Raw genomic sequence first — 27,190 nt, forward strand, 5'->3', positions numbered from 1 at the left:
AATCCTACATGCTAGTAATAATGACTATAGAGATGTAGGTTGTTGCTAGCACTACTAAAAAAAATACATATGATGACGCTTGTTTTTTATCTATCTTGACGGCTTTGTTGAAAACCGTCAAGATAGGTGTCTTAATGATATTTTTATGACGGCTCTTGGAACATTATGTCGTGTATGACATAGGCGTCAAGAATATATTATGATTTTATGACGGCTGTTGCAACATTATGTCGTGTATGACACAGGCGTCAAAAAAATATTATGATTTTATGACGGCTGTTGGAATATTATGTTGTATATGACACAGGCGTCAAGAAAATATTATGATTTTATGACGGGTTTCCTAAAACACTCAAGTTAGCAGTATATTAAACCATTCCAATTTTTTTGGTGCAAGTTCTCGGACCATATTCAACCGTCAAGAACTTGGGCAAAAGAAAAACCATCGTGAGTACAAAAAGTGAACCGTCAACATTAATCAGACCTAGCACTGGGCTAAAGGGCAAAAGAGCACATCGTTTTTCTCTTATTCAGAATATCGAACAAATCTTAAGGTGAAATTTCAAAATCACCTCTCAGCTTATCGGCTTAATTCCCTGGCTTCCTTCCTGAAAAGCTTTATTGTTTCAGTCCATATTCATCTTCTTACACTCGACAATATTCCTCTCTCAAACTCTAACTGAAGACCTAGCAAATTTTCTATGAACTCCACCATAACCATTTTTCTTAAATTCGTGAATCCTATCTGAAGCTTTTGTGTAGTTCGTTTCCATTAACAAAGTTAAGAAAAAGTACAAAATTTGTTCTGATCTCTCGAGCGGAAATAAATGAATCAATGAATTTTTGTCTCTCCCGTAAACCCTTTCAATTCTCTCTCTCTGTCCAACCGATTTCAGAGTTAAAGTCCAACCCTTTCAAGTCTAACCAGATTGTAGGAGAAAGACGACAAATCAGTAGCAAACGAACAACAACTCAGTAGCAGACAAACCGGCCGGTCAACGAGACCTTGAAGGAGGAAGACGAACCAGGTAAACTCCCTTTTAAGTTGATTTCTATCTCCTCTAATTGTTTGCGCGGCCTAATCAATTGTTTTTCTTTTTGGGTTTTCAATTTGGGGTTTAGGGTATCTGACTCCTAGCTAAAAGGAGGTATCTTTAGAATTTGAGGTATGTTATTTGCCATTTTCCTTTTGTTGCAACAACTGTGGAATTGTTCTTCAACTATCACTCAGTCTCTGTCAATTAATTGTTCTTGGTTTCCACTACTTAATTGAGCTGATAGCGATTCCAATGTTGGGTTGATACTGGTTCGTTTGATTTTGGTTGCTTCAAGGTACGCTTTTTATTTGCTTATTTTTTTGTGAATTTATTAGTATCTCTATACTATATTGATTTTTGCTTGGTTTGAGGGTGCTTCTTTATTAGCTAATTTGTTTGAATTTAGAATCTAGGTACTGTTTTGTTTTTTTTTTAATTCCAATCCGATCAAATCAACCATTCCATAGTTATTCAAAATCTCAACTCATATGCCTTCAGAAAGAGATTGACGATCAGAATACAATAAACCATTGCATATGTTTCCTAGGCACCTCTTAAAGAAAAACCAAGGGCCACAGGCAATTGAGGAAACAAACAGCTAAATTATCTTTTTCAAGGTTAATCACATACATATAGGACCTTTCTACAAGAAATATTTTCTTGTACAGAGGTACATAAGTATCATAGATCGGCAAAGAAATTGTTGGAAGCATCAAGAGCTCGTAGACCTTTACTTGACTTTGAACCCTTGTTTCCTTTAAAAGAGGTTGAAGGATTAGTGTCCATATTCATCTCATCACTGTCACTATCAGCCACTGCTGACTGGTTCCTTGGAACATCACCAGAACCTTGCAACAGATCATCCAAATCCCAGAGCTTCAACATTTGATCATGTGAAATACTGCCCAAGAACTTCCTATCATGAGAATAAGCAAGTTGCTCAACAGGATATTCAGAATGCTCAACTATTTGTTGAATTATTCTATCGGGTAAGACCCCAATCAAGCTAATGAGTCCATTTTCTGTTCCAGTAATAACTCTATCTTCATCAAGCTTGAGTAATACATCGATGGAGCTAAACTGAAATCCAGTAAAACGGTCACTGCAATCCTTGAAATATCCCCAAGAATACAGTAACAAAACCACATTATGAGTTCCACAAATCACTTTTCGGCCATTCTTCATCAGAACTACTGAAAGGGGCTCATCCTCAGAAAATTCAGACTGCGTTAGGACTTTATTTTTTCTAAGACTGTAGACAGATAGAGTGCTGTCCCCACTCGTTCCCAAAAGTTTCAATGAATCCGCCGCATAAGTCATATCAGAAATGTACTCTTCATGGGCGTCAAAAGAATTGCAGCAAGTACGTTACCTTGTATCCCAAACCTACACTTTTGGAGCAATATGAGGTTCTCATCCTTAACCCTTGATCATGATCTTCTAGTAATGTGGAGCTATTTACCTATCTTAAACCCGCCCATTTGGTTTCTTTGCTTGCGGTGCACCTTTAGTTGCAAAGATCCATGAGACTGGACCAACTCCTGTCCATGTTGTGCAGTCTAAAAGATTTCCAATCTCTCTCACCAACTCTACTGTTTGCATGTAATGTGGATGGCCTGGCCCCATTCTTGAAGAACCCAGGTAAATGACTCCCCTTCCAAGCTTGTGTATGAGTGCATAGCAGTTTCAGTATCTCTCTTCACCTCATCCGGGCTTGTTCTTTCTTCAAATTCACTCTTGCACATAAACACTCTTCTGAATGACCCCTTGGCTTTAAAAACTTGAATTTTGATGTCTGCTTATCCATTTTCTGCTAGCCCCTTTAGGAAGTCCCGCACTATGTCTTGCACAAGCATCTGCTGCGAGGTTAGTCACTCTTCATGCATCGGGTGGTGTCGCCTATCACTTTGTGGGGTTGGAAGTAAAGTTTTTTTCCGCACCATGCCCTCCAACAGCCCCACTTGACCATCTGCAGACCATAATAGTCCACAACTACCACTCAGGGTCCCTCAAAGGGCCAATGCAGGCCACACATCCACTCACCTTAGGCCATTGCAGGCCACAACAACTCACCTTAGGCCACTATCAGGTCTAGAAAACCTTATAATGGGTCTAGAAGAGTGGCCACCTGCTAATGCACGATAATACCTATCCCTACAGTATACTGGTCTTCCATTAGCAGCCTCAGTAGCAGCTACTGCTAGATTATCATCTCCCATCACATCCTTTGGCAATCTTAGGCTAATAGCATGCAATAGTGCACTGAGTGATAGAAATCTTTTGGACAATGATTATCGTAAACACCAATGCCTTTCAGTTGGAAAACGGAGTACTAGAGTAGCCAAGAGTCAAGTCTGTTTAAAGTTCAGAATAATATATTCTAGGAGATAAAGTTTGATGCGCTAATAAAGTGAGGTATATGCGTTTATTTCTTGGCAAGTACCGCTCCCAAGTGGTCTTTGTTAGGAGCATGCCCTCACGTTCCTAAGGCTTGCTAATTCTTTTTGAGATGCACTGTTGTACTTGGCTCCCTCTAATAGCTTGTTGTCCATGTTACCTCAGGCTTTTTTGTTTTGAAAGAAGAAAATAAAGACTAAATTGCTTGTCTCAGCTTCTTAGTGTATGTCAAAGGTCATTTTCTGCCCTTTGTTTGTTTGAACCCACTTCCCTTATAGAGGAGTCTCGCTTATCGTAGCTCATCTCGAACTTCAGTTTCATTACGTGTAGTCAAGAAGCAAGCAACCTGTAGCTATGAGTGAAATGTATGGCCATTGACCATGCTTATTATCTCGCCCGAGCAATTGCTTTCTTTCCCATATAAGTTTTTTTTTTTTTTTTTTTTTTTGTCAATTCCTCTGATTTATTTCTTCAGTAAAGTACTTACACAAATTTGTCCACCTTTAGAGTAAAACCGATGTTGTTCTTTAGTTAGTATGCTAAAGGGATACTAAGTACTTCTCTAAAATGGGGCAAGAACCGATACCACATTCACTCGATGGTAATATGGTCGATTGGAAGACCTTAGAATGATCGATCTGTGGCAAAGATCACCTGGACCAGTGCTCGAACTAAGCCCCTTCATATCCATCCTCTTATCCGGTGCAACTTAAGACAAGCGTGCTTACGGGCGGAGTTGTTGGTGACCGCTCCATTCCATCTCATCTATGCCTCAAATTCATGTGAGGGAGAAGGAGGAGTTCACTAGATCAGATCCGAAAAGCGCCCTAACCCCCGTAAAAGACTGTTTGACTCGAGGGGTGATATTCCTATCGGCAAGGTTAGGAAACAGATTATTTGTTTAGTTATGAAAGTGTCCATTGGCCCTCTTGGTTAGACTTGGGAGGTCGGGCCCAATGTCTTAGGTTTGATTAACACCTTCACTAGGGGATTTAAGGGGTTTAGGGAATACAAGTTCTAACTATGAAATAAAATATAAAGTAACGATGGTCTTTTATAGTTTGTTCCTTTTCCTTTTCTTGAAGTGTGTCCTATCGGCCTAATATTACGCTTTACATTATTTGTTGTCCTTTGGATCATGAGGAAGGTCGAGTCCTGTTTTTTAGGAACTGAATGCAATATTTTATGGGTTAGAGGGTTGTATGTTGTGTTAATGCAAGGAAGGTAATTGTTGCTTGAGACTCCTTAAGAACAACCAATATCTTGTTAGATGCTGAAAAACCACCTTTGTACTGCCTCAATTTATCGGCATCTATATTCGGATGGTGCCCACTTTTGTTAGTGCATCTTTGTGTTGTGTTTAGACTTTATAGAGATGAAAAGAGTTATTTATACTTTTTAGATTTTAAAGATGCGTATGGATGATACTTTTTTATCAAGATAATATGTTCTTCTTTTCAAAGAAGAAATGTTCAATTTCAGTTTACCCTTGAAGGATTAAAGCTTGCAGCTGCAATTGGTATCCCAAGAAGTGTTATTTCTCATACTAATTGCAAGTATATAAAAAGAACAGAGATGATTGTAATTTCTTTGTTGACTTATGTAGCTAATGAAGTTGGCTAACACTAGGACATATACAAGCGCGGACCTTATTGAATTCATTTGGAGTTTATCGAGTACATCGAGAAATTTATCTCGGCATAGGTATGTGCACCATTTATATATATTTTATGTTTGATAGGTTTTTGGGGGTTGTATATGAAAGCTTTAGTCTGAAGATTTTCCACCATACATTTTGAATTTAGGTCTGATTTCTTATGTTCTTTCTTTTGTCATAGTTGATTGCATCTCTTTCGTTTAGTAGTTATTGACTTAGTGTGCTAACACATTGTTTGTGCATTTTTTTAATATTGTGTAGAAGTCGTTATATGATTATAATTTTAGTTTACTTATTAAACAAACTAACACATTCTTTTTCATATTTTTTTTTAGGTTATAAGTGAGATAACACGGTAGCTCAATTAAGTTTGTTTGAGATGGATCGGTTGATTAGCAATTTGTTGGTTGGGTTATGTAAATTGCATTGTTGTTGGATTATGAGACTTGATTTTGAATCAAGTGCTTAAGTTATTTAATTTTTTTCTCGGTGAATAAATCATGTAATATGAATAAGTTCTTGGGATGATTTATGTTGGTAATAAAAGTATGATTCTTGTTTCCGTAATGGACTCCAGCTGTCAAGTGTCTGAATGTATTGGTGGTGTCGGAATGTATTCGTTTACAGGAATTTCAAATTTACAGGAATTTTCAGATTTACAGGAAAAAAAAAAAGAGATATGATGGCTTCCAAAGAACTGTCGTGTGGCATACCAATTCTTGACAGTTTTTAGTGTTAATTTCTTGACGCTTTTGTTTCTTAGGATGACGCTTAAATAAAAACAGTCATAAATAAAGGTTTAGTTCTTGACACTTTTTCTAATAAATTATGACGGTTAAGTAAAACATGTCATGCAAAAGGATCCAGTTATGACGTTTATAAATGAGTTTTTGTCATATTAAGTTCGAGCTTTGATGTCAGCTTCTCTAGAACCGTCATCAAAATTATGACGCTTTTGGTTAACTTTTATGACGGGCTCTATAATGACGGTAGTTTTTTTAATGAAAAAATGTCATTAAACCTGTTTCATGACGGCTAAAAGCCGTCATCACAAGTCATTTTTTTAGTAGTGTAGGGATGATAAAGATTGAGGTTTTAGGTTGAATCATTGCGTGAAAGCCTAAATATGATCTCTTTTCAATGAATAATTCGATTCTTGAATGAAACTAGTTATTAGGTAGATTGATTACTCTTCTCTATAACTTTCTCTTCTATTAAAACCCTATTTTTATTAGTTTAGTTAATTTAGATTTATTTGAATCCATAGTATAATCGTAGAATAGAAATCTCTCAACAAAGCATTACTCTCACCATTATTTCTTGTGTTAGATTAATTGGATTCTATTTAGTCTTGATAGATTAAGAATGGAACGAATCCTGACTTTTTAATTTATATTACTTCATTATTATTTGATAGTAGGAATATTTATCTAAGCATTTGTTTATGTGATTGATTATTTGTGTTTACGCATAGATAGTTAGTTTACGTAAATTTGTGATTATCACTTGGGCTGCATGAAAAAATTGGATGTTGGTAGCTTCTGGAATGAATGTGATAGACCTTAGTTGTGGGATTGATGTTGAAATATTACGTGGTGCAATATTTCTCTACTATGGAGTTTGGTTAACTTGTGCTTCAATAACGGATTAAAATGGTTAATTGGATAGTGGAGGTAATACTTGCTGAAACACTTCCTTAGAAAGGTAATAATGAACCTTTTTATTTTAATGTGACAAAGATAGTAAAATAAACTGTAGTTATCATTCAAAATTAAGGCAATAAGTAGTCATATAGCTACTAATCGAAGGTTCTAAAACTTCTAAACAAATGAAAATGCATGAACATTCCTAATCAAACTTGGCACAATGATAACTCTTAAAAGAACTGATAATTCCATGTAACTCTATTCTATTCATCATCACTAATGTTGATTATGTCAGAATCTTCACCAGTTGTCGCGTCCATTTGTTTGTCTTCATCATCACTTATGTTGATTGTTTCAACGTTAGCAATTGATGTTCATAATTCTCTATTTTCTGTTTCAACATTAGCAAGTGTTGTTCGCAATTCTCTATTTTCTTGTCCAATATGCATGATATCAACATGTAGGCCTTGATTTATTTCATGAAATTGTTCATTGGCTTTTGAAGATGTTTGATTTCCTTTGTAGCTTCTTCATGAATCTGACGTAGATGATTGATTTCAGCTCCTTGCTTCTTTAAGTTCTGTGAAGTTGAAATCTTTGACTTTGAATTTGTACCATTGACGTAGTGATGTGAGAGCATCTTGTGCAGCTTCATTCTCGGCTTTATTCTGTGTTTCTTCAAGAGTTCCACAGGATGTTTGCAGGGTTGAATCTTCATCTTCATCATATTTGTCACAGTCTTCTTTAAATATTCCTTTTAGAATAAGAACATCTATTGTTACGGTTGATCCAAATTTGTCACCCTTCACTTTTGTTGTGTAAACCGGTAGTTTATAAATATTGATTTCCATCAGGATTTGATTCAATATTGCTTTCCTTGAAATATAAAAGATTGTATTATGATCCATATTGCTGCATATAAATTTTAAGAAAATTAGTATCTTATCTTATGAATAAATTACAAATTTCAATGTAGCTAATGTGTTAAGATGATAAATCATGCTCACATATGATGATTGATACCAATCTATGTGATAGTGGTGTAGTTCAATTCAGATAAGTGATATATGTACTAAATATATGTATGTGATAAATAGATTTAGAACAGAGCAATAATCAAGAATTCATAGAACAATAAATTTATATGTAACTTTGAAAGTGTAGTAGTTTACCTAGGTGTTGAAGATGGGAGATGTAAGTCTGCAGGTTGTTTGAACGTGTTATTGATTGATTCTCTAGTATTTATAAGTTAAACTCTTTTGTTTATTTAGAATCCTACTACTTTGAGTGTTTTATATGGTGTAAAGTTATTGTTTTAGTGTGTTTTTTTATTGGTTATATGATTGGATCCAAATCATAAGTCTACAGTGTTTGTTATTTTTTGGGCGTGTGTTATTGATTGTGATTTTTTTTTGGTTTATCCAAATAATAAATTTAGGTGACTGGGACTCTTTTGTTTATTTAGATTCCTGCTACTTTGAGTGTTTTATACGGTGTAAAGTTATTGTTTTAGTAGTACAATTTCTATGGAGAATCAGGATGCAGTAACAACACCTTGTACAGCTTTGGAAATAATCTGCTTTAACATATCCCCTTGCTTTGGCGGAATTCTCTTTAAAGGAGCCCATTTATTAGGTGGAGCCTTAGATGCATCTTGCCTCTCGAGTTTATCCTTCCCTCCGTCGTTCAGTTGATTGCCTATGTTGATACTTATTCTCTAAGCTGTCTCTGTTGCCAATGTTTAGTTTTATTGTTTAACCTCTCAATGTGCATCATGATACATATAAGAGCAGAGAAAATCGTAGAGACATTGGATCTTTGTATCTATGAGTGATGGATAATGATTTCAATCTGATTAATATGAATTTGATTCCAGCGAAAATTGAGGCTTTGGTCAAGTTGACTTCAAAGTTTGGGAGGTTCCTGATCTAGTTGAAAAACTGGAAATAGTGCCAAATCTAAACAAGTGCATTTCTTTTGTTTTTGGGGGCACAAATGGCTTTGAAATGTGATAATGGTCGGAAAAAGCACTCTTTGAAGGTATATACCGTATACAGTACTTGTGAGGTTATCCAACAATCTTCTTAGGTGCTGATTTTCCTTATTCATGGATTTCATTCCCCCAATTTTTACTCTATGTATACATATTCTAGTCCAAGTCACAAACACAGTAATAAATTGTAGCATAACTTATTCATTCAAAATGAATTCCTATTTTTGTTCATCATGCATTAACAACACAAACACAATAATAAATTGTAGCTTATGATCCAATGATAACTAATTCAACCAAAATGAAATCTTAACATAACTTATGATCGAATGATAACTAATTCCTAATGTCCACTCAGCTATTGAGTTATACTCCTTCTTTGAGTAGAAACTATCTTCATTCTAAGTGATTGTCCTATTGAAAAATAATACAGAAAAAGTAATTAAATTTCCATTTGTTTTATTTTGAAAGATTAAATTTACAAAGACATTATATATATATATATATATATATATATATATATATATATATATATATATATATATATATATATATATAACGGTTACCTTGAGATCTAAAGTCTTGCATACTTTTTTGGATAATAGGGTTTCTTCTGGAGGTTCTGTCATAGATTTTTTTTCGGTTTTCCGTTGTTGGTTTTTCGATAGCAGCTACCTCTGAGTTTGTTTCCTATATTAATAGAGAAATGTTCCAACTGTGTTAGAAATTTTTATGGTTATTTTTTAATTAATTGACGTTAGACATGCTGATTAGTACCTTATCTGTAAGATCTATTGTATTTGATACCTGCAGTTGTGTCGAAAACAAAAATTGCTATGTAATAATCATATGTATAAATTCTGAAACGACATTTAATGTATATACACACCTCTTCATCATTGCTCACAGGACATGCGTACAAAAGAACAAACGATTTTGTGTTATAATTGTTGCTATTATTGGATTCTTTTATGTGAAAATCGAATTTTTTTTCCAACAATGCTTTTCAATATCTTCTCAACCATTTCTTTTCCTTTTTTCTAAAATAATTTAAAAAAGAAATGATTAGTGGTTTGTTTAAAGAATTGTAATATATTGTTTTAATTAAAGATGTTTTTACCTGTTTTTCAATTTTATAGAGTTCATCCTCCGAATGTTTGATCATGACTTTCCCTATATTTCCAAATGCAATTGTGGTTGTGTAACTTTCATCATTTGTGATTTCGAGTTTTATTTTGTACCTATTTTTCGAAAAGTGAAAAATCAGAAAATAAAAATAAAAAAATAAAGCACCTAATTGATCAGAATAGACATGTTTTATAATTTTCCTACATAGTCATACCTTCTAGAATGTTTTGAATATTTTTCACATCTATCACACTAAAGCCTGGAGTTGATTTCTTCAAGCTTACTGATGCAGTTTTCGCAAGCTTTATAATACCATAGTAATATGTCGTCATTTAAAATATTAGAAACCTTTGCTCTGCACAGGAATGACTTTTCCTATTTATGAAAAATCAAAATAAATTGTATTAACAATATTATATGATATAAATTGTTTAGCGAAGGATGATAAGTAGTTGTTGTTTCCTTTACAGGGTTATCTTGATTTATGATGTCAGTTAAGCTCTGTATCTCGTCTCCTGTTTTTATTTGTTCTAAATCGTTTTCTTCTTCTTTTTACAGTGCTTCTTCTTTTATCTGTTGTGCTATGCATGTTTGGAAATTGTTATTACTTTTAGAAAAAAGAAAATAAAATAAATTGAATACAATTAATATGAACTTTTGTTACCTTTCCATGATTGAGTCAACTTCAGATATTTGCAAGTTTGTATATATTTTTGTTCCAAATGTTGATTAGAGAAAATATCTTGCGATTTTGGTAAAGTTAACTATCATGAATGCAAAGAAATAGTATTTTGAAAACAAAAAAGAAGATGATTACCTTTCCAGTTCTGTACAGAAGTTGATGTTACTATTAACACATAATTTTTGTCCGGTGAATGAATGAAGTCAGTTGGAATATGATCCATTGCACTACCCCACAATGTGATTCTAAGTACAATGTTTTTGCATTTAATAGTATGAAAAGTAAGAATATGTGTAAATAAAAATAAAAATGAACTTTTGAAACATAATATATATAATATATTTGTTATACGTTGTGTCTGCCATGATTATATCTCATATTTTCCTTGTATTGCCTCCTCTTATGGTTGATGTTTCAACTGCTTTAACCTTCAGTAGTAGTCCTACGACATCTGCAATATATACAAAGTTATTGTCGTAGTTGTTTTGGTTAAAAAAAATCTATAGGATTAATATAACGTATTACCTGTAAGGGATATGTTGTCCTTGTTTGAGTCAATATCATCTAAAGAAGTGAATGAAAATAGGTTTTGAGGAATCTGCACATTGTGATTAGTGACAACTTTGATTATAGTAGTGTCATTCAACTCGAGTTTGTAATCATGCGGTGCAACACGGTATTTAGGTGAATTGTCACTAATGTCAAAATTTTTAATAAGTAATAGTGCATTTTGTTGCATACGCTTTTCAAACGTCTTTGTTAATTTCACCCCATATTTAGCTTGAATTTGGTTGCCCTGTATAATACATACAATATAAATTTTTTTATAAACAACAATTAAATAATAAACAGTAAATCTAGTACTAATTAAACACAAACCTGTTCGTCCATAAGAAGGACTTCTCTGTGTTTGATAGCTAGGGTTTTAGAATAACGATCATCCCACTTTCGCATGACCCTAACTTTTAATTTCCAAGCAGTTTTTGAACGGTTGATGGTGTTCAACATATGGTACTGAATTTCCATGTTTGTAACCTTTTGTCACAAATTGTATAAAATATTAGAATATTGGAAACACGTCAACAGTTATAGTGAAGGTATAAATAATTTATTCTATACAGATTAACATAACCATTTCATATGTAGTTGAATCAATAAATTTGTTTGTCTAAAAAATAAATAAAATATATGAATTGAATATTACCTTGATGGAGGCCGAGATGTTGTATTGAGTTGAGATTTTTGTTTTCTTTGTTTTCTTTGCTCGATTATGAAGATTGATAGATATATTTATAACTTTGGAATACATATAGAATTAGAAGCTTAGTTAAACTCTTTGTTTAGGTATTTGTTTATTTTTAGGATTCTATTGAATGCCGACTCACTTTGAATTGAAATACATGTATAGACTTTAAAGATAGGTAAAACTCTTTATGAAGTCGACGTGTACAATCGTGATTATTGGTTCCACAAAGGAATTAGAATATTGAAATGTGTACACATCATTTTCAATCCATATAAGCCCATGGCCGGGGTTGTTTCATCCATGAGGATGGGCTTGCTAAATGAACTATATTAGAGTTAAGGTCCATGTTAAAGTTAACTCGGTATGGTCCTTTATGAATTTGGGCTTTAGGCCTTAGTCCAAAGGATTGGTTATATTACTAAGTGTTACGATTATCTAACGTGTCCACATTATCTGAAATAGAATAAAAACACGTGTCCACATTATTAGAGAACATTTTTAACTACATTTTCAGTCAAGAAGCTTTGGTTACTCTTCTTTCATTTTTTTTTCTTCTCACCTATTTAGTGAGGTATGATTCGGTCAAGCGAACAGTTGAGCTGCATGCACTTGCTACTCGCACATGATTTTCGTTATAATTTTATCACCAAGAGTTCCAATTGGTAAGATATAGGATGAATTAAAACTTGAATTAGATGGTTGTAAGAAGAATTTGGATGTTGTTGTGGAATTCTTCAAACTGCTGACTGCTGACTGAAAATATAGTGAGAGTTGATTGAGTTTCTCTAGACTATAGCTATCTTATTGAACTTACTTAGAGCTAAGTAAGCATCACTACTGTGGTTCTAACAAAATCAGCATGGGCATCGGAGACACAGTCATTGATCTAACTGAGTCGTTGCTGAAGCATCATCGGGATTCTAAGAATTCACAAAAGAATATGTTTTGAGAACTATCCTTTGATGCAATTGAGGAGTTTCCTGATCAAGAGAATATACCTAGTGAATGGTGGGCACTACTTGTTGGTTTGGAATTGAGACAACTATGGTCCCTTTGTGGAGCTTATATCATTTTATCTATACTTAATATGATGCTTAGTTCAATCACCCAAATGTTTGTTGGACATATTGGAGATTCAGAGTTTGCTGGTGCATCCATGGCTACTCTTGAACTTTAAGGCCTTGCTTTATGGCTTATGGTAATTAAGTCTTCTAGCTAATGAATTTCATCATTGTATAGGTAACCTATCTCTCTGCTTGCTTATGTGCCTAAGAAGATTCATTCTTGTGTACAGTCTGGTATGGCTATTGCAGTTACAATTAGTTGTAGACGGCCTATGGAGCAAAAAGAATGATCACTTTCGGTGTCATTTGCCAACAGGGCATAATTTTGCACTTGGGAGCAGCAGTACTATTTTCCTTCCTATAGTAAATGTAAGTTTTATATACCTGTCAAATAGACATTGCAAAAAGAATGAAAGAATATAGAAAAGAAAAATATAGGTGATATGCTCGTGTTTAATTTAAAAACAAATCAAATAAGAATTGTGCTTCATATATTGTTGACGACTGCATGATATAGGTAACATCTTCGCCCTGAAATCCATGAAGGCACCTGCATGTAGAAATTTTTTGTCATTTATATGCATGTATCTAGTTGTAAATATACGCTAAGAAATTTTTATGTTTGTATTGTTTACCTGTTTCTCTTTGTCATGGGAGATTGTTGAATACTTCTGGATAGACTATGTTTTTTGTATGTTCGTACAAATCACCGTCTCTATTGTCTAATAATATCTTCAGTCCTTCAGGTGAAGTTACATGTGAAATAGCCACATATAGTTGTCCGTGTGAGAACACTTGATTTCTTAGGTAAACTCCAACACTTGTCAACATCTGTCCCTGGCTTTTGTTAATTGTCATGCAATAACAAAGCTTTATTGGGTACTGTAAACGTCGCAATACAAAAGGCCATTTTTTTTTATCAGACTTCATCACAATTCAAGGGATGGTGTGTCGATCTCCTATGTTCCTTCCAGTAATGATCATAGCTTCAAGCACAATATCTGACAATGTAGTGATAATAACTCTTGTTTTGTTGCATAGTCCCTTGCTTTGGTTTATGTTTCTGAGAAGCTTTATAGGAGCACCTTCTTTTAGTTGTAAAGAATGATTGGCCATACCTGCCAGCTGTAAAGTGTTTATGAATTCAGTCGGATACAAAATGTGTTGATTTCCAATCCCAGCATCTGCTACACATAACGTGTCTTCACTTAAGAACTCATGTATTTCGTCGGGAACAGAAAAGAGAACATATTAATTTATTTTGTCAGCTGATTCATTTGTAGGAGTTAGAATGCACCTATCTCTCAAGTAGCAAGCTTCAGAATATTTTTTGGAAAAATCTGTGTAGATAGTTTCCACAATTTCATTTATACCATCTCCTGCTGAATGAATTATAAGGTATTTTGGAATTTTCACCCAGCTAGGTTCTTCACCTTCGCACAATGATTGACTTGGAAGTTTTCCATCACCAATATCCAGTATCTATTTGTTGAATTCATCATTTGATTTGCTAGAGTCTTTGTTATGCAAACGCATATTTATGGTAAGTCGAAAAATCCTGAAGTGGTGCCATAAATACGACCTGTTAATTGAAGTAGACACAATTGTTTCTCTTGATCCTTTCTCTACAACAGGCAATGTTTGTCTAAAGTCACCTCCAAAAACCATTGTTTTCCTCCAAATAGTTTGTCCTTTAATCTTATATCGGTTTCGACATTATGTCTCCGAAAGTGGCATCAATAGCTTCAAAGTCATTTTTTTACTCATTGGTGCTTCATCCCATATGATTAGATCAATTTTCTAAATCAAATATGCCAAGTGGGTGTTTCTATTAATATTGCAAGTGCTGAAGTGTTTAATTGGAATTTTAAACCTTGAGTGAGCAATCCGTCCACCTGGTAAAAGAAGTGTTGCTACACCTGATGAAGCCACAACAAGTACTATCTTCCTCTATGACCGCAGCTTTGCAATTAGTGTATTCCATAGATAAGTCTTTCCTTTACCACCACTTCCATATACAAAGTAAAGACCTCCAGTATTTTCTTGAACTGCATTCATGACAGCATTAAAAACTTCTCTCTGTTCAACATTCAATCCAAGATGAAGCTGCTCAAATTGTGTGGAGAGAGTAGCACAATCATAATTTAACTCCTCTTGTAGCAGTTTGTTCTCAAGTGCATTTGGTTTTGGAATATCAAAACTAAATTCTTTTAGAGTTCGACCGTTTTCATTCATTAGAATCTTAACTTCACGAAGTGTAAATTTTTTAGCTCTTCTTGAGATAAGGTCAGGTTATCATTACCTTGCTTTACTTGTTGTAATCCAAGTATATCGTCCGAAAGTAGTTCCCAATTCTTATTCCACAATTCAACCAAATCTGATACCTCACAGAATAATAGAAGTGTCACAAACAATTGTCGCAATGAGTTACTATTAAACCACTTTTCTGCATCTTGAATTACTTTATGCCATTCACTGTCATCTTGTAGTAAGCCTAGTGCACTACATGCTAATTTGTAATCTGGATGAGTTTTACCATTCACTGTTCTAATGTCTTCAAAACTTTTGGCACCCTTGACTATATTTAGAAGCATACGCATGTAAAATCTTTCACCTTGTGTTGGATGTGCATAGCATATTCTACCAATCTTTAGTCCATATTCTCTTTCTGTCCAGACCTGTAGAAAGTAACATATTGTAATAAATCAGGCCTAAAATATAGTTCAAATAAAAAAAAAAAAAAAAAAAAATTTTAGAAGCTAGAAAACAGTTTTGTACAAACCTTATCATCTTTGTGCCACACAAATAATAATGTAAAGTCAACATACGTCAAATTTCATCCTTTCTCATTAACTTGATTAGTGCGCATCCACTCTGTGAACATAGTCCTCTTTGATTTGTCTCTTTCAACAATTTCAAAGGTATCTTCATTATCATGAAATATAATATTTTGATCATTTTCAAGATGGAAATTTATAACAACCCCAATTTTAAAACAACATAAATTACACTATTTGAATTAAAAATAAATATTATATTATGAAGACTAGCTTGTTCTAGAATTTGTTTGGCTGTTGTTGATTTTTCAAAATTGTTTTTACTTGAATTTGTTTGTTAGAACTTTTGTGGGTATTTTAGAATCATTTTTGGGCTTGAAAACATTGTTAAAATGTATCCATTCATATAGGTATGGACCTTGGGTGTTTTTAGACCCATTTGAAACCCATATGTTAACTTAAACAGACTTAAAACCTTGAATAAACAATACCGCGAATTTCCTCCTCAGAAAAATCTTATTATTCAAAAAAACAAAACCCTAGCTTCCATTAAAAAGAATATTTTTGATTGAAAAAAATAAAAAAAAAAATGGAAGAAGAAGAAAAGAGATTGGAGAAAAAGAAGCATTGGTATTTTTTTGCAAATTCAATTTCAGGTGAGCAGTCTAAACCTTATTATTTTTAAATTTAATTGATTAGTTATCATATGAATTATATTAGTGATATACTGAATTTATTTATTTTAAATTTTCTAGAAATTTGGGGTGTGACAGTTTGGTATCGGAGCCTTGGTTAGCCTAGAATGAGAAGGTGTTGAACTTCCTTGTTGGTTTCATGTTTGTTTTGTTTTGGACTTTGGTCTCATACTTTTTGTAAAAAGTGGTGTTTCTCATCATGTGAGTTGTGTTTATATATTTCTACATGTAAGAATATATTATATTGTAAACGTGTATTCCTTTTAAGGTGTGTATACTTGAGTATACACTTATATCTCATTTATGCTATTTGTTTATCATGGCATTTTGGTGCAAATTGTAAATGAAGTGTAATTAATTTTGCTATCATGTTTTAGACTATCACACAAAGTTAAGTCGTTGAGATATAATCAGTTAACTTAGAAAAATTATTGTTTGGCATATGTTTGTTTGGTTAATCTACTTTTTCCTAGAATTTCGGGACAAGATTCCTTTAAGGTGTGTATATTATAACAACCCTAATTGTTAAACAACATAAATTACATTATTTGAATTGAAAATAACTGTTATATTATGAAATCTAGCTTGTTCTAGAATTTGTTTGGCTGTTGTTGATTTTTCAAAATTGTTTTTAGTTGAATTTGTTTGTTAGAACTTTTGTGGGTATTTTAGAATTATTTTTGGGCTTGAAAACATTGTTAAAATGTACCCATTCATATAGGTATGGACCTTGGGTGTTTTTAGACCCATTTGAGGCCCATATGTTAACTTAAATAGACTTAAAACCTTGAATAAACAATACCTGCGAATTTCCTCTGTAAAAATCTTATTATTCAAAAACAAAACCTTAGCCTCCATTAAAAAGAATATTTTTTATTGAAAGAAATAAAAATAAGGGGAAGAAGAAGAAAAGGGATTGGAGAAAAGGAAGCATTGGTATTCTTTTGCAAATTCAATTTCAGGTGAGTAGTCTAAACCTTATTATTTTTAAATTTAATTGATTAGTTATCATATGAATTATATTAGTGATGTACTGAATTTATTTATTTTAAATTTTCTGAAAATTTTGGGTGTGACAAAACTCATCCTTTCAACAGATGGATATCGGAATTGAATGTCAAATTCAAAGATTCTCCAGCTTCCTTTTGAACCAGACACATAATGACAGTCTAGATAGTGCTTGATCTCATCAACTTCATGAATAGTTTTTCATTTATTCTCATCATATTTCAAATTTTCTTCAATGATGCCTCAGAGCCCTATCTTGTCCTTTTTGCTATATACTTAAACAAATATTTAACCATTAGGTGTGTAGTTGTAATACTCAACGTTGATGTGGAACTGAAATTCTCTACTAAGTGTTGGGTTGTAAGGAACAACCCATCCATTGTCGATTTCAACAAGGTTTTATCACCTACCATGGCAGTTTTCTTGTTGTTTCTCCTTCGATACACAAAGAAAACCTTTTTCATCAAATGTTGTTCCACTACAAAAACCCCTTTGGATAATGTCTTGAACATTTTTTCTTATCATTCATGCACAAAGAACCCATTTTCTTGTTTCCACACGGTCCATGCATGAGTCATTGTAACGGACTATAGTTTCATATAGCAAGGGTCTACTTCTTTGTCCGGGCAATTCTCTTGATATTAGTTTGTCTATATCTGTTCCATTTTTGGCTTGTCATCCGGATGTAGAAAAAAGTAAAATGTGGGCATGTGGCAATCCTCTCTTTTGAAATTCTATGACATACAATACTAACAAAAAAGAATAAAACATAAAATTTGTTAGTAAACAATGGTTATGTAGCAAAACAAAAACATGGAATTTGTTATGCAATATTTATAAGTTTTATAGTAATTGTATGAACAAGAATACACACCACTAAGATCCTATGTCTTGGTCTCTCTTCCTTCTCTCTTTTTTTCCTTTTTTTTTTTCCTCTTTTTTTCTCTCCCATCTTGTTCTCTTTTATATCGCCATACCCTCTCTCTCGTCCCTTGATATTTTTCCCATCTTCTGGTCCACCTCCACAAACCTCGTCCCTTTAGGGTTTGAGGCCCCGCTTCGTACTCCCCTCCCTTTTCCCCTTTACGTTGCCTCTCCTTTGACTCGACCACCCTGTTCTCACATGCTCCATGCGGCTCGACCACTTTTTGAGCCGCGGCCTCGATCTAGTGTTTTGGCTCCTTTTTTTTTTCTTATATTGCTTCGTGCCAGCGAGCATACCACCTCAGTACTCCAAAAAGGGGTTGATACAGATGCCCCCTCTCGAACTGTGGATCCGAACGGATTCGTGGGCCGAGACTCCTCCGCTGTCAGACTACCGAGCTGTCTTGTCACCCATCAGTCATTCAAATTTTTCTGACAACCACGCTACCCACTGCCTTGACCCTCGGGCCCTTGCCACGCGTCCTTAGGCACGTGCCTTGCGGCGCATGCCTTACTAGCCCTGTCTCCTCGATTCTGGCGACGCCACGCGTTTACTCTTGATTGGCTCGCTTTGCCACCTACGCCCCCCTCATTTTGCCATTTTACCCTTGACTCTAAGAATCCCGCCCAACTCCTTTATTACGCATTCCTTCCTCTTCCCGACTCTTTACCTTTCATCTTGTTTACTGCCTTCCCAACTCTCCTCACACCATTTTTCTTTTGATTACCTCCTTGCAAGTTCCTTGCCCTTGTCCTGCCTACTTCGGTGAAGCTTCCCTTGCATCTCACTTCTGCTCCACATGACGATCGCCCTCTCTATTTAGGTTTGCGTCCGTCTCCCTTACTCTCCTTTTCTTTCTAGCATAAGTTTGCTAGTTATTTTTTGGTCTCTTGTTCTTTCATGCCCCTCTCTTTTCTTCTGTCGTTCATTCATCACTCTTCCCCCCCCCCCCCGGTCCGGTCTTATTCATCGCACTCTAGTGCCATGTCAGGCTCTGAGTCTGGTGGCTCCTCCACTACCGGATCGACTAGATCTGTGTCCCCGACCTCCCAATCATCTGGTTCCACAACGGAGTCTGGATCTTTCGGCCCCTCCGCAGACCTCCCTGAATCTCTTTCCACTGAATCGACCCATGGGGCCGCTGCCCCATCCACCTCCGGTAGATCCTCTGCGCTACCTTCTCCCCCATCTCACTATCGTAGACCCAATCTGGCTGTTGTAAAGGCTGCCTACGATATCCCTAAGGATGTGGTCTTAGAACATGTGCCCGGGGTCACTCATTTTCCCCATCTAGTACCGCCACGACTAGGCTCCGCTTCCCCTTGTCCCTGTTAGATGTTGAAGTCTACAACCACTTTAACATTCCGCCATGTCAAGGCATCGACAATTTTTGGCGAATCATGTACGCTGCCAACTATTACAATACCACGAACCCCTCGCGGATTTCCCTTTGGGACATCACTTCCCACTATTTTATCAAGAAAAACACCAAGGTTGGGAGCTTGGGGTATCAATCCTTCTGCGTGCGTCCGCAGAAGAAGTCGTTTGTTATCCGCGTCACCTCCTCCGACAAGGTCTGGCACCACTATCCCCTCTATGTGTCTGGGAACTTCCTTTCCGCTGCTCTCCCCCCTGAATTGTCCCTGAGACACTCCCATTTTATCCACCGCGGTGAGTTTAGTCGATTGCTTTGTTTGTTTCATATACGATTATTTCCTTGACATGTCTTTTCATTTGCCTTTCAGGTTGGAACCCGGATTCCCACTCCCAGATATACACTGGTGTTTCCTTGGTGATTTTCACCAAACTCCGCAGCCTAGGGGCCAGCCAGTGCGACATCCTTGGCATTGACCCCGACAATAGGAGTCCACTACTCCGAGACCCATCCCTTAAAGACATCGGCAAATACCGCGGCCCTCTATACCTTCTGCCCCCACCCAAAGAGAGGAAACCCAAACCATCTCCCCCCAAGAAACAGAAGGTGAAACCCCCAGTCCATCGGTCTTTTGGGTATACCACAAAGATCTCCCGCAGCCAAGCTCTTGCCCGGAAGGCCACCGCCTCTCAGACTCGTAAGCCCTCCATTGGCTCTTTTTTCAATCCCCCGATCTGGGCCCCGTGTCTTATTCTTCCATAGGAATTTGGGACGACGATTTTGCCTCCCCTGTAGGCACCTCTGACAATATGGATGTTACCAAACTCAAGCTATGGGACAACGATTCTGATGGTGATGCGCCCAACAATGCAGCTGCCAAGGGCCCTCCCTCCAAGAAGGCCAAGACCCATCGCCCCTTTGCCCTCTCCTTCCTCTCGACCCTCATCACCGCGGCACTTCTCCCCCGCCACACCGGTAAAGAGGCGGTCCCCATTGGTCCCCGAAAATTCGGCTGAAATATGGCGCCCTCAATTTAAGGCCAAAGACCACGACGTCACCACTCGTGACTCTACTCTGGATAACCCAGCAATGGCTGCGTCTCTCTTCTTCAGTTCCCACCTCCCTAGGGATCAAGTGTATGGGGATTCCGGCTCCTTCGCCTCCCACCGAGCGGCGATCTACACTGGCTGGGAACGGGTATGCCCCACTTCCCTCTCTTTTCCTTCATTATTACTTACTATTCTCTAACTTGGTATGTGTATTCAGCTGAGCCTGGATGTAGGTTATGTGATTCGCGGTCTAACCAACACCCTGGACGCGTTTGAATCCGTGAAGGCTGAGATCCACGGGCCCACTGGGTGGAAAGCAAAATGTGCCCAACTGAAGAAGGAAAGGGATGATGCCCATCTCACTTCCTTCAAACATCACAAGGAGCTCCAGCGTGCCGAGGAAGCCTACAAGGATTATGTGGTAGGCGTCGCCGCTCAGCTGGAGAGTCAGAGGGAAGTCGACAGGGCTGCCACCTAGGCAAACTTGGAACAGTCGCTGAAAGGTACCGCTGAACACTTCAAGGTCCTAGCTGCCAAGAAGATAGCTCGAGAACTGAACCAATAGCTGGAAGCTCTTACTGCCACCGGGCGTCTTCTCCCTGACCCATCTCCTGCTTTGATTCCCCCCAAATCCGCGGCCATCTCCCCCGCACCTGAGACGGAAGTTGTTACCATTCCTGGGGTGTCCTTGTCTCCTATTGATGTGGATGACTCCACCGACGCGGTAGAGGAGGGTGGCCTGTGATAAGCACCCAAAAGTGTATTATTAAACCCCATTGAGACATATAAATTTGGTTAATTATGTGTTTAATAATCATGAAATAAATATGTTTTCATACTTTTGCAGGTATTCGTAGTAAACATGGAAATATTATTTAAACCTGCGATAAAGCACGAGGAACGACATATATATGAATTTTTCCAAATCCGCACAGAAGCATCAAACTTCCGAAGCTCCTACCTCTTGAACCAGACTAGATGCGACAAGTGAAGCTGCCTCGGACAATCAGGCGATGAACTCTACGATAGGCGGAAGTTGTAAAATTGCCCAAAGACCGAACCGCCATCTGGACTGCACATGGGACCTACATGTGGGCCCCCAAGATTGGATGAGTCATCAATCATGGAGCATGTCAAGACAAAAATGACAAATTATTGGTGCAAAGTTGACACCTTGCATGTAATTAATTAGATTAGGTGTTAATAGTGAAAAAAAAGGCAAGGTGTCACTTTGTTTTAATGTGGTGGATAAAAATGAAGTAAATGTGGTTTGATGTTTCACATGGGAGGAAATGAGATGTCTCTCAAATGGAGAAAAAAAAAAAACAAGGGGGACACTCCATTTACTCCCTTGACTTCTTTTCCTTACCTTGTATTATTTTAGTTCCTTAGCCATTTTTATTATTTAGTTTTTAGTTTGGTAAGAAAAGCTTGTATAGTTTTAATGGAGGAAACTTTGGTTTTCTTCTAGTTGAAAATAAATCAAAAGCAAGTGAGTTAGATAATTAGTCTTCTTTTTCCTTTTTCTCTCTCTCTTTTTATACTTTCTAACTTGTAATCCTTCATCCCAAGGGTCATGAGCTAACTTCCCCTTGGGGAGTTAATCAAACTCATGTGAGGGAAAATTTTTTGTTGTTGGTTTGGTGGTTGTTTTAGGAAGAACAACTAGACCTACACCCTATCCCAAAATGATAGTTGGTGTAGTATCTAGTTAGGGATCAAAGTGATGAGCTTAGAGAGAAGTCATTGCTTTGATTCCACTTGCTAGCATGTATGAGCTTAGAGATGAGCCATACATGTTAGGGATCAAGTTTTTTTTTTCTATTAGGCTTGTCTATGAGTTCTAGGAATAATAAAATCAACTTATTAAAATCAACAACAAAAGTTAACTTCACATGAGGAGGATTAACTCTCCATATTTTCTTTTAGTAAATCGTATTGTGTTTAGTTGCATTCACTTGAAACTTAATTTTTTTTATGTTTGTGTAGAAAAGAAACCTAGTATTAGTATTTAAACTTACTCACTAGTTCCCTAAGTGTAAAAACCAAGTTGTAGTTGTCCTAGACTTTAGGTTAGATCGAATCTTTACTCCAACTATATGAACACGAAATTTTATGAGTAAGGAAACTTTGAAATTACACTTTTGTCAAAATTAGAAGAGACAATCTCTAACGTAGTAAAAAGTGGATATCAAAATGGCCATTTCTTTGTTTTAAAGGCATAGGGCGAAGTGCTAATGGATTGGACTTTACTCCGGGGAAACACCCCTCTCATCCTCCCTTTGTTTTTCCTATTTTTCCATTTTTTTTCTTATTTCTTCGTCATCGAAAACCAAACGAACTGACCTGTGTAAAAATTTATTTTTCTGTACTTCCAGGTACCGAAAGTTAGGACTGGGAAAGTACACTTCTGGAGATTCTAAGGGTGTTGTGAAAAGTTGAACTCATTGTGACATCATTGACTTGGCTGCATGTGATTGGACATGGCCCAAGAGATTTAGTCGCCCCGGCGGGTGTATTTGTTTTGTTGGTGCTCATAATTTACCTCAAAGATTCCCTCGATCTATCTTGATCCATATCCAGCCTCCTCTCTGACGGACAGAACTGAAAATTCGACTATTCTATTGGGATTAATCCGCCGGCGATTTGAAACGTCTGTTTCATTTTTTTTGGCGGACTAGCGGGAAGCCTGAGGGTTCCAAAGTTTTTTTTTGTTTTTATTTTGTTGCATGAATGCCATGTACATAGTTATTATAAATTAGTTTATGGATTATTATTTACGTCTTAGGTTAGAAATATGCATGAATCATGTTAATACGCCCGTAAATATTTATATCGCGATTAAGTGGATATGAATTGCATATTAATGTATATGTACATACCAATGGTACTGTTTTGCATGGTTATCTATATTTATATGTATAAGTGTCTATTATTGCATGTTTAGTATTGCTCTACGATATCGCATTAATACCGCGGTATTATCTAATAATTCGATTTTGTCAAGAAAGAGGAGAACATTCCAACGAGGGTTAAAATATTAGTTGGGTAAGTTGTTTTAAACCCTACGGGTGAAGATGCTCTCTATATGACAATCTTAATCTCAATGAGTATTGTCGAATCGAATTATTATGCAATACAAGAGTCGATTTTAGTTTATGTATAATACCTTGCATGTTTAGTTTTGTCGATTTTATCTGCAAGACGATACTATATTTCGCGATGCTAATGTATTTGGATATGTATGAGTGATTCAAATTTGCCTGTTACTGTTGATATACGTCTACGTAATATTGATTTACAAATTAGCGTACATATACGTATTATTACGATGTATATTTGCCTGTACGTATGGAAGTATTTATCGATGACACAAGCTTGCCTATTCGTATAGCTATACGTATGAGTAGAGTATCTTCACATGCTACTGCACCTAGTATTGTATGAGTAGATCGTATTTGCATGTTTGTATTTTCACCCTTGCATAAATCTTAAAAAATAATAATAATAAATTAATTAATTAATTAAATTAAATTAAAATTAATACCGACTTTGCATAAATTTTAATTCCATAAATCTTAATCATATTCCAACGGTGTCTAGGAAACTTGAAAGATTGAGGTTACTTAATTAGAACCGTGCTCGCACGGAAAGCCTCCCTCATATCTCTCTTGTGACCTGGCTGTTAGTTTATGCACATATATTCCTAGCTTCACTGCTACGTTAGCAACAGCTTAGGCCTATGTTGTTCAACTCTAATGCTTAAAGATAATAATAAAATTCGAGTACTACTAAATTCCTTCTATAAATTAGATCTAATTTTATGTTTGCATGAGATTAAGGTCCGGTTCCACTAAAGAAATTGAACATACCTATCGTCGAAAAAAATCGATAAGCAATTGCGTAAGTTCTCACCTAAAAATTGTTCTTCTTCGTTAATTACCTTCATCACGATCCTTCGTCACCATTAACTTCGTAGTTATGGCCGACGATCCTCCACTGTACCGAGAAGCCCCCTGTCGGACTTCTATCGCATTCATGGGAAGGGACCTTCTTCCTGCATCAAACTTAAGGACATTGTCGGTGATTTTCATATCCCGCCAAACATTTTTAGTTTGTTACCTATATATCATGGTTTGGATCATGAAAAACCTTACAATCATCTTCGTAGGCTGCAACAAGTGTCCACAACATTTCACCATCCAGCAGTCTCTAAGGAACAACTCTTGCTTCGGTTGTTTCCATTCACTTTAGCGGAGAAAGCGTCAATTTGGCTAGCAGGACAACAGCCACAATCCATAGACACATGGAATAAATTAGTTCAAGCTTTCATGCTTCAATTTTACACTCAGAAGAAAACAACTGAAATGCTTCAAAAAATTTAATTCTTTCGTCAAAATCCTCATGAATCCTTTTCACGGAAGCATGGAGTCGTTTAATCGATCTTGTTAGAATGTCCTCACCACCAACTAGACAAAATTTGTCCTTGTTCGTTCATTCTTTAATGGTATGTCCGATCATCAAAAAGAAACTCTTGATATAATGAGCGGAGGTTACTTCATGGACAAAGACCTTGACTTTGAAAGCTTATACTTTTCTTGAAAAACAAGCTTAAAAAGGTACATTAATCGGGTAAATTTGAGTCGTCTAGGTCATCAAAGGACAATGTTACAAAGGCCACATCAATTTTTGAGGTAAAACCCGATCCCGAATTAAAAAATTTGATAGAATCCCTAAGTAAAAAAGTAGATGCCCTTGCAGTTCAAGTAAACGATCAACTTCCAAAACAGGTCATGAATGTTGACACATCCCCATGTGTTCTTTGTCTAAGTCCTGACCATCCTGATGTTTATTGTCCCTTGTTATATGCCTCCTCTTCTTAACAGTCGGAGGAGGCATGTGCATTCAACATTCCTATTGCACCTTGGAGACAACATCCGAATTTCGCTTGGCGCCAAAATAACCAACAGATGGGGGCTCCTCCAGGTTTCGCTAATCCACCTGTTCGACCTACCAACAACTTTATTTCATACCGCCAAGGAAATAATCAACAATACCAACAAGGTCAATTTCAAAATAATTCCAATGCTAATTATCAAAACAACCGCAGCCTTGTTCCAGCTAATCCATATCCCAACTATAATCCACAACTTCTAAGCAATAATCATGAACTACTACCGCTGTAATAACAACCTGCCACCGATACGGATAGGACAAACGAGACTTTCTTGGCTTACATGAACCAACAGTCTCAAATATTAACGTCTATCCAACAATCACTTCAACAATTGGTGCAAGAAAAGAGTCAAAAAGGCGTGTTTCCTGCACAAGCAGTTCCAAACCCTAAACCAGCAAACACAGCCTTTGAACTCACCAATGCACCTAGTGCAAGCACCCCCAACCAAGGTGAGGTGCATGAAATCACTACTCTACGATCTGGAAAAACTGTAGACAATCAAATACGTATGCCAGATGATCAACCAAAGGAATCCGAAGGATCAAATGAATCTATTTCCAATAATGAACCTACGGTGGATTCACCAGATCTAACAAAGTCAACATCTCCGAATGTAGGAAACAAGCAGGTAGACCCCCTTTGCCAAATTCTGCCCTAAGGCACCGTTTCCTGCACACTTGGCAAATAATAAACCTGATGAGAATTTTGCTGAAATTCGAGAGACTTTTCAAAATTTGACAATCAACTTACCTTTTCGAACTTTACCAAAACATGCAAAATTTCAGAAAGATATGTGCACCACAAAAGGAGAACTAATGTTCTCAACAAGCATTCCTCACCGAGCGGTTTCCCTCCATCACCGAACCACAATGGTATAGTCAAATACAAGGACCCCGGTAGACTAACGGTTCCATGTACATTAGGTGACAAATATACCGCCATCGCTTCTAGACCTAGGAGCCAGTGTGAACTTACTTCCATATTACTTATTTAAACAACTAGGTCTTCATGAGCTCAAACCTACCACCATGATTCTCCTACGTTAGCCCGATCGCTCCATAAAGTATCCAAAGGAATTGTGGAAAATGTCCTCGTAAAAGTCCAAGACTTTTCTATCCCCGGTAGACTTTGTTATTTTGGATACAGAAGTTGCATGTGATTCCATTTCTATCATCTTAGGACGTCCGTTCCTAGCAACTGCTAATGCTCTTATTAACTGTAGGGATGGTTCAATGATCATGTCCTTCGGAAATCTATCGGTCGAGGTGAATGTGTTCAAGTTGATGAAACAAATCCCAGAGCCTGACAATGATGGTGAGGTCAACAGGGTTGATAGCATTATGCAAGAGTATTTAACAAACTCTTTTCCAGAAGATGAAGTGTACCAATTTCTTTCCTTTAGCGAATCCGAGTTTGAGGACGATGATTATACACAGGAAGTAAATGAGTTATTAGAGTCAATACCATTATTTGACCTTACGACTGTGATGTCCAATAACATGGATGAATATCAATCTGTTTACTGCATGGATGATGACTTTCCTCAAGAATCTT

The 27,190-nt window shown here is 36.3% G+C and overlaps 1 protein-coding gene, 1 long non-coding RNA gene and 1 pseudogene across 2 annotated transcripts; 1 reads left to right on the forward strand and 2 right to left on the reverse strand.

Moving 5' to 3' along the window:
* The first annotated feature begins 211 nt into the window (after window positions 1-211).
* On the forward strand, window positions 212-1,333 carry LOC147482867 (uncharacterized). Its single transcript, XR_015207015.1, has 3 exons — window positions 212-1,028; window positions 1,123-1,166; window positions 1,275-1,333. It is a non-coding gene; the product is annotated as an uncharacterized LOC147482867 (long non-coding RNA).
* A 290-nt stretch (window positions 1,334-1,623) lies between these two features.
* On the reverse strand, window positions 1,624-2,419 carry LOC147482868 (WD repeat-containing protein 55 pseudogene; annotated as a pseudogene).
* A 12,381-nt stretch (window positions 2,420-14,800) lies between these two features.
* Window positions 14,801-20,624, reverse strand: LOC147482869 (uncharacterized). Its single transcript, XM_086579442.1, has 3 exons — window positions 20,451-20,624; window positions 15,153-15,528; window positions 14,801-15,096 (listed from the first exon to the last, which is right to left on the reverse strand). The coding sequence occupies exons 1-3, from the start codon at window positions 20,622-20,624 to the stop codon at window positions 14,801-14,803; spliced, it is 846 nt and encodes a 281-aa protein (XP_086435568.1).
* Window positions 20,625-27,190: the final 6,566 nt, after the last annotated feature.

This window comes from Coptis chinensis, chromosome 8 (assembly GCF_015680905.1).
Source record: "Coptis chinensis isolate HL-2020 chromosome 8, ASM1568090v1, whole genome shotgun sequence".
Lineage (NCBI taxonomy): Eukaryota > Viridiplantae > Streptophyta > Magnoliopsida > Ranunculales > Ranunculaceae > Coptis > Coptis chinensis.

Coding starts and splice junctions, on each gene's coding strand:
- LOC147482869 (XM_086579442.1), bottom strand. CDS start 20,624: ATGGGGACCGCCTCTTTACCGGTGTGGCGGGGGAGAAGTGCCGCGGTG. Junction 15,529..20,450: donor TGTCCCATAGCTTGAGTTTG/GTAACATCCATA, acceptor TACTTTCTACAG/GTCTGGACAGAAAGAGAATA. Junction 15,097..15,152: donor ATTACAACAAGTAAAGCAAG/GTAATGATAACC, acceptor CACTTCGTGAAG/TTAAGATTCTAATGAATGAA.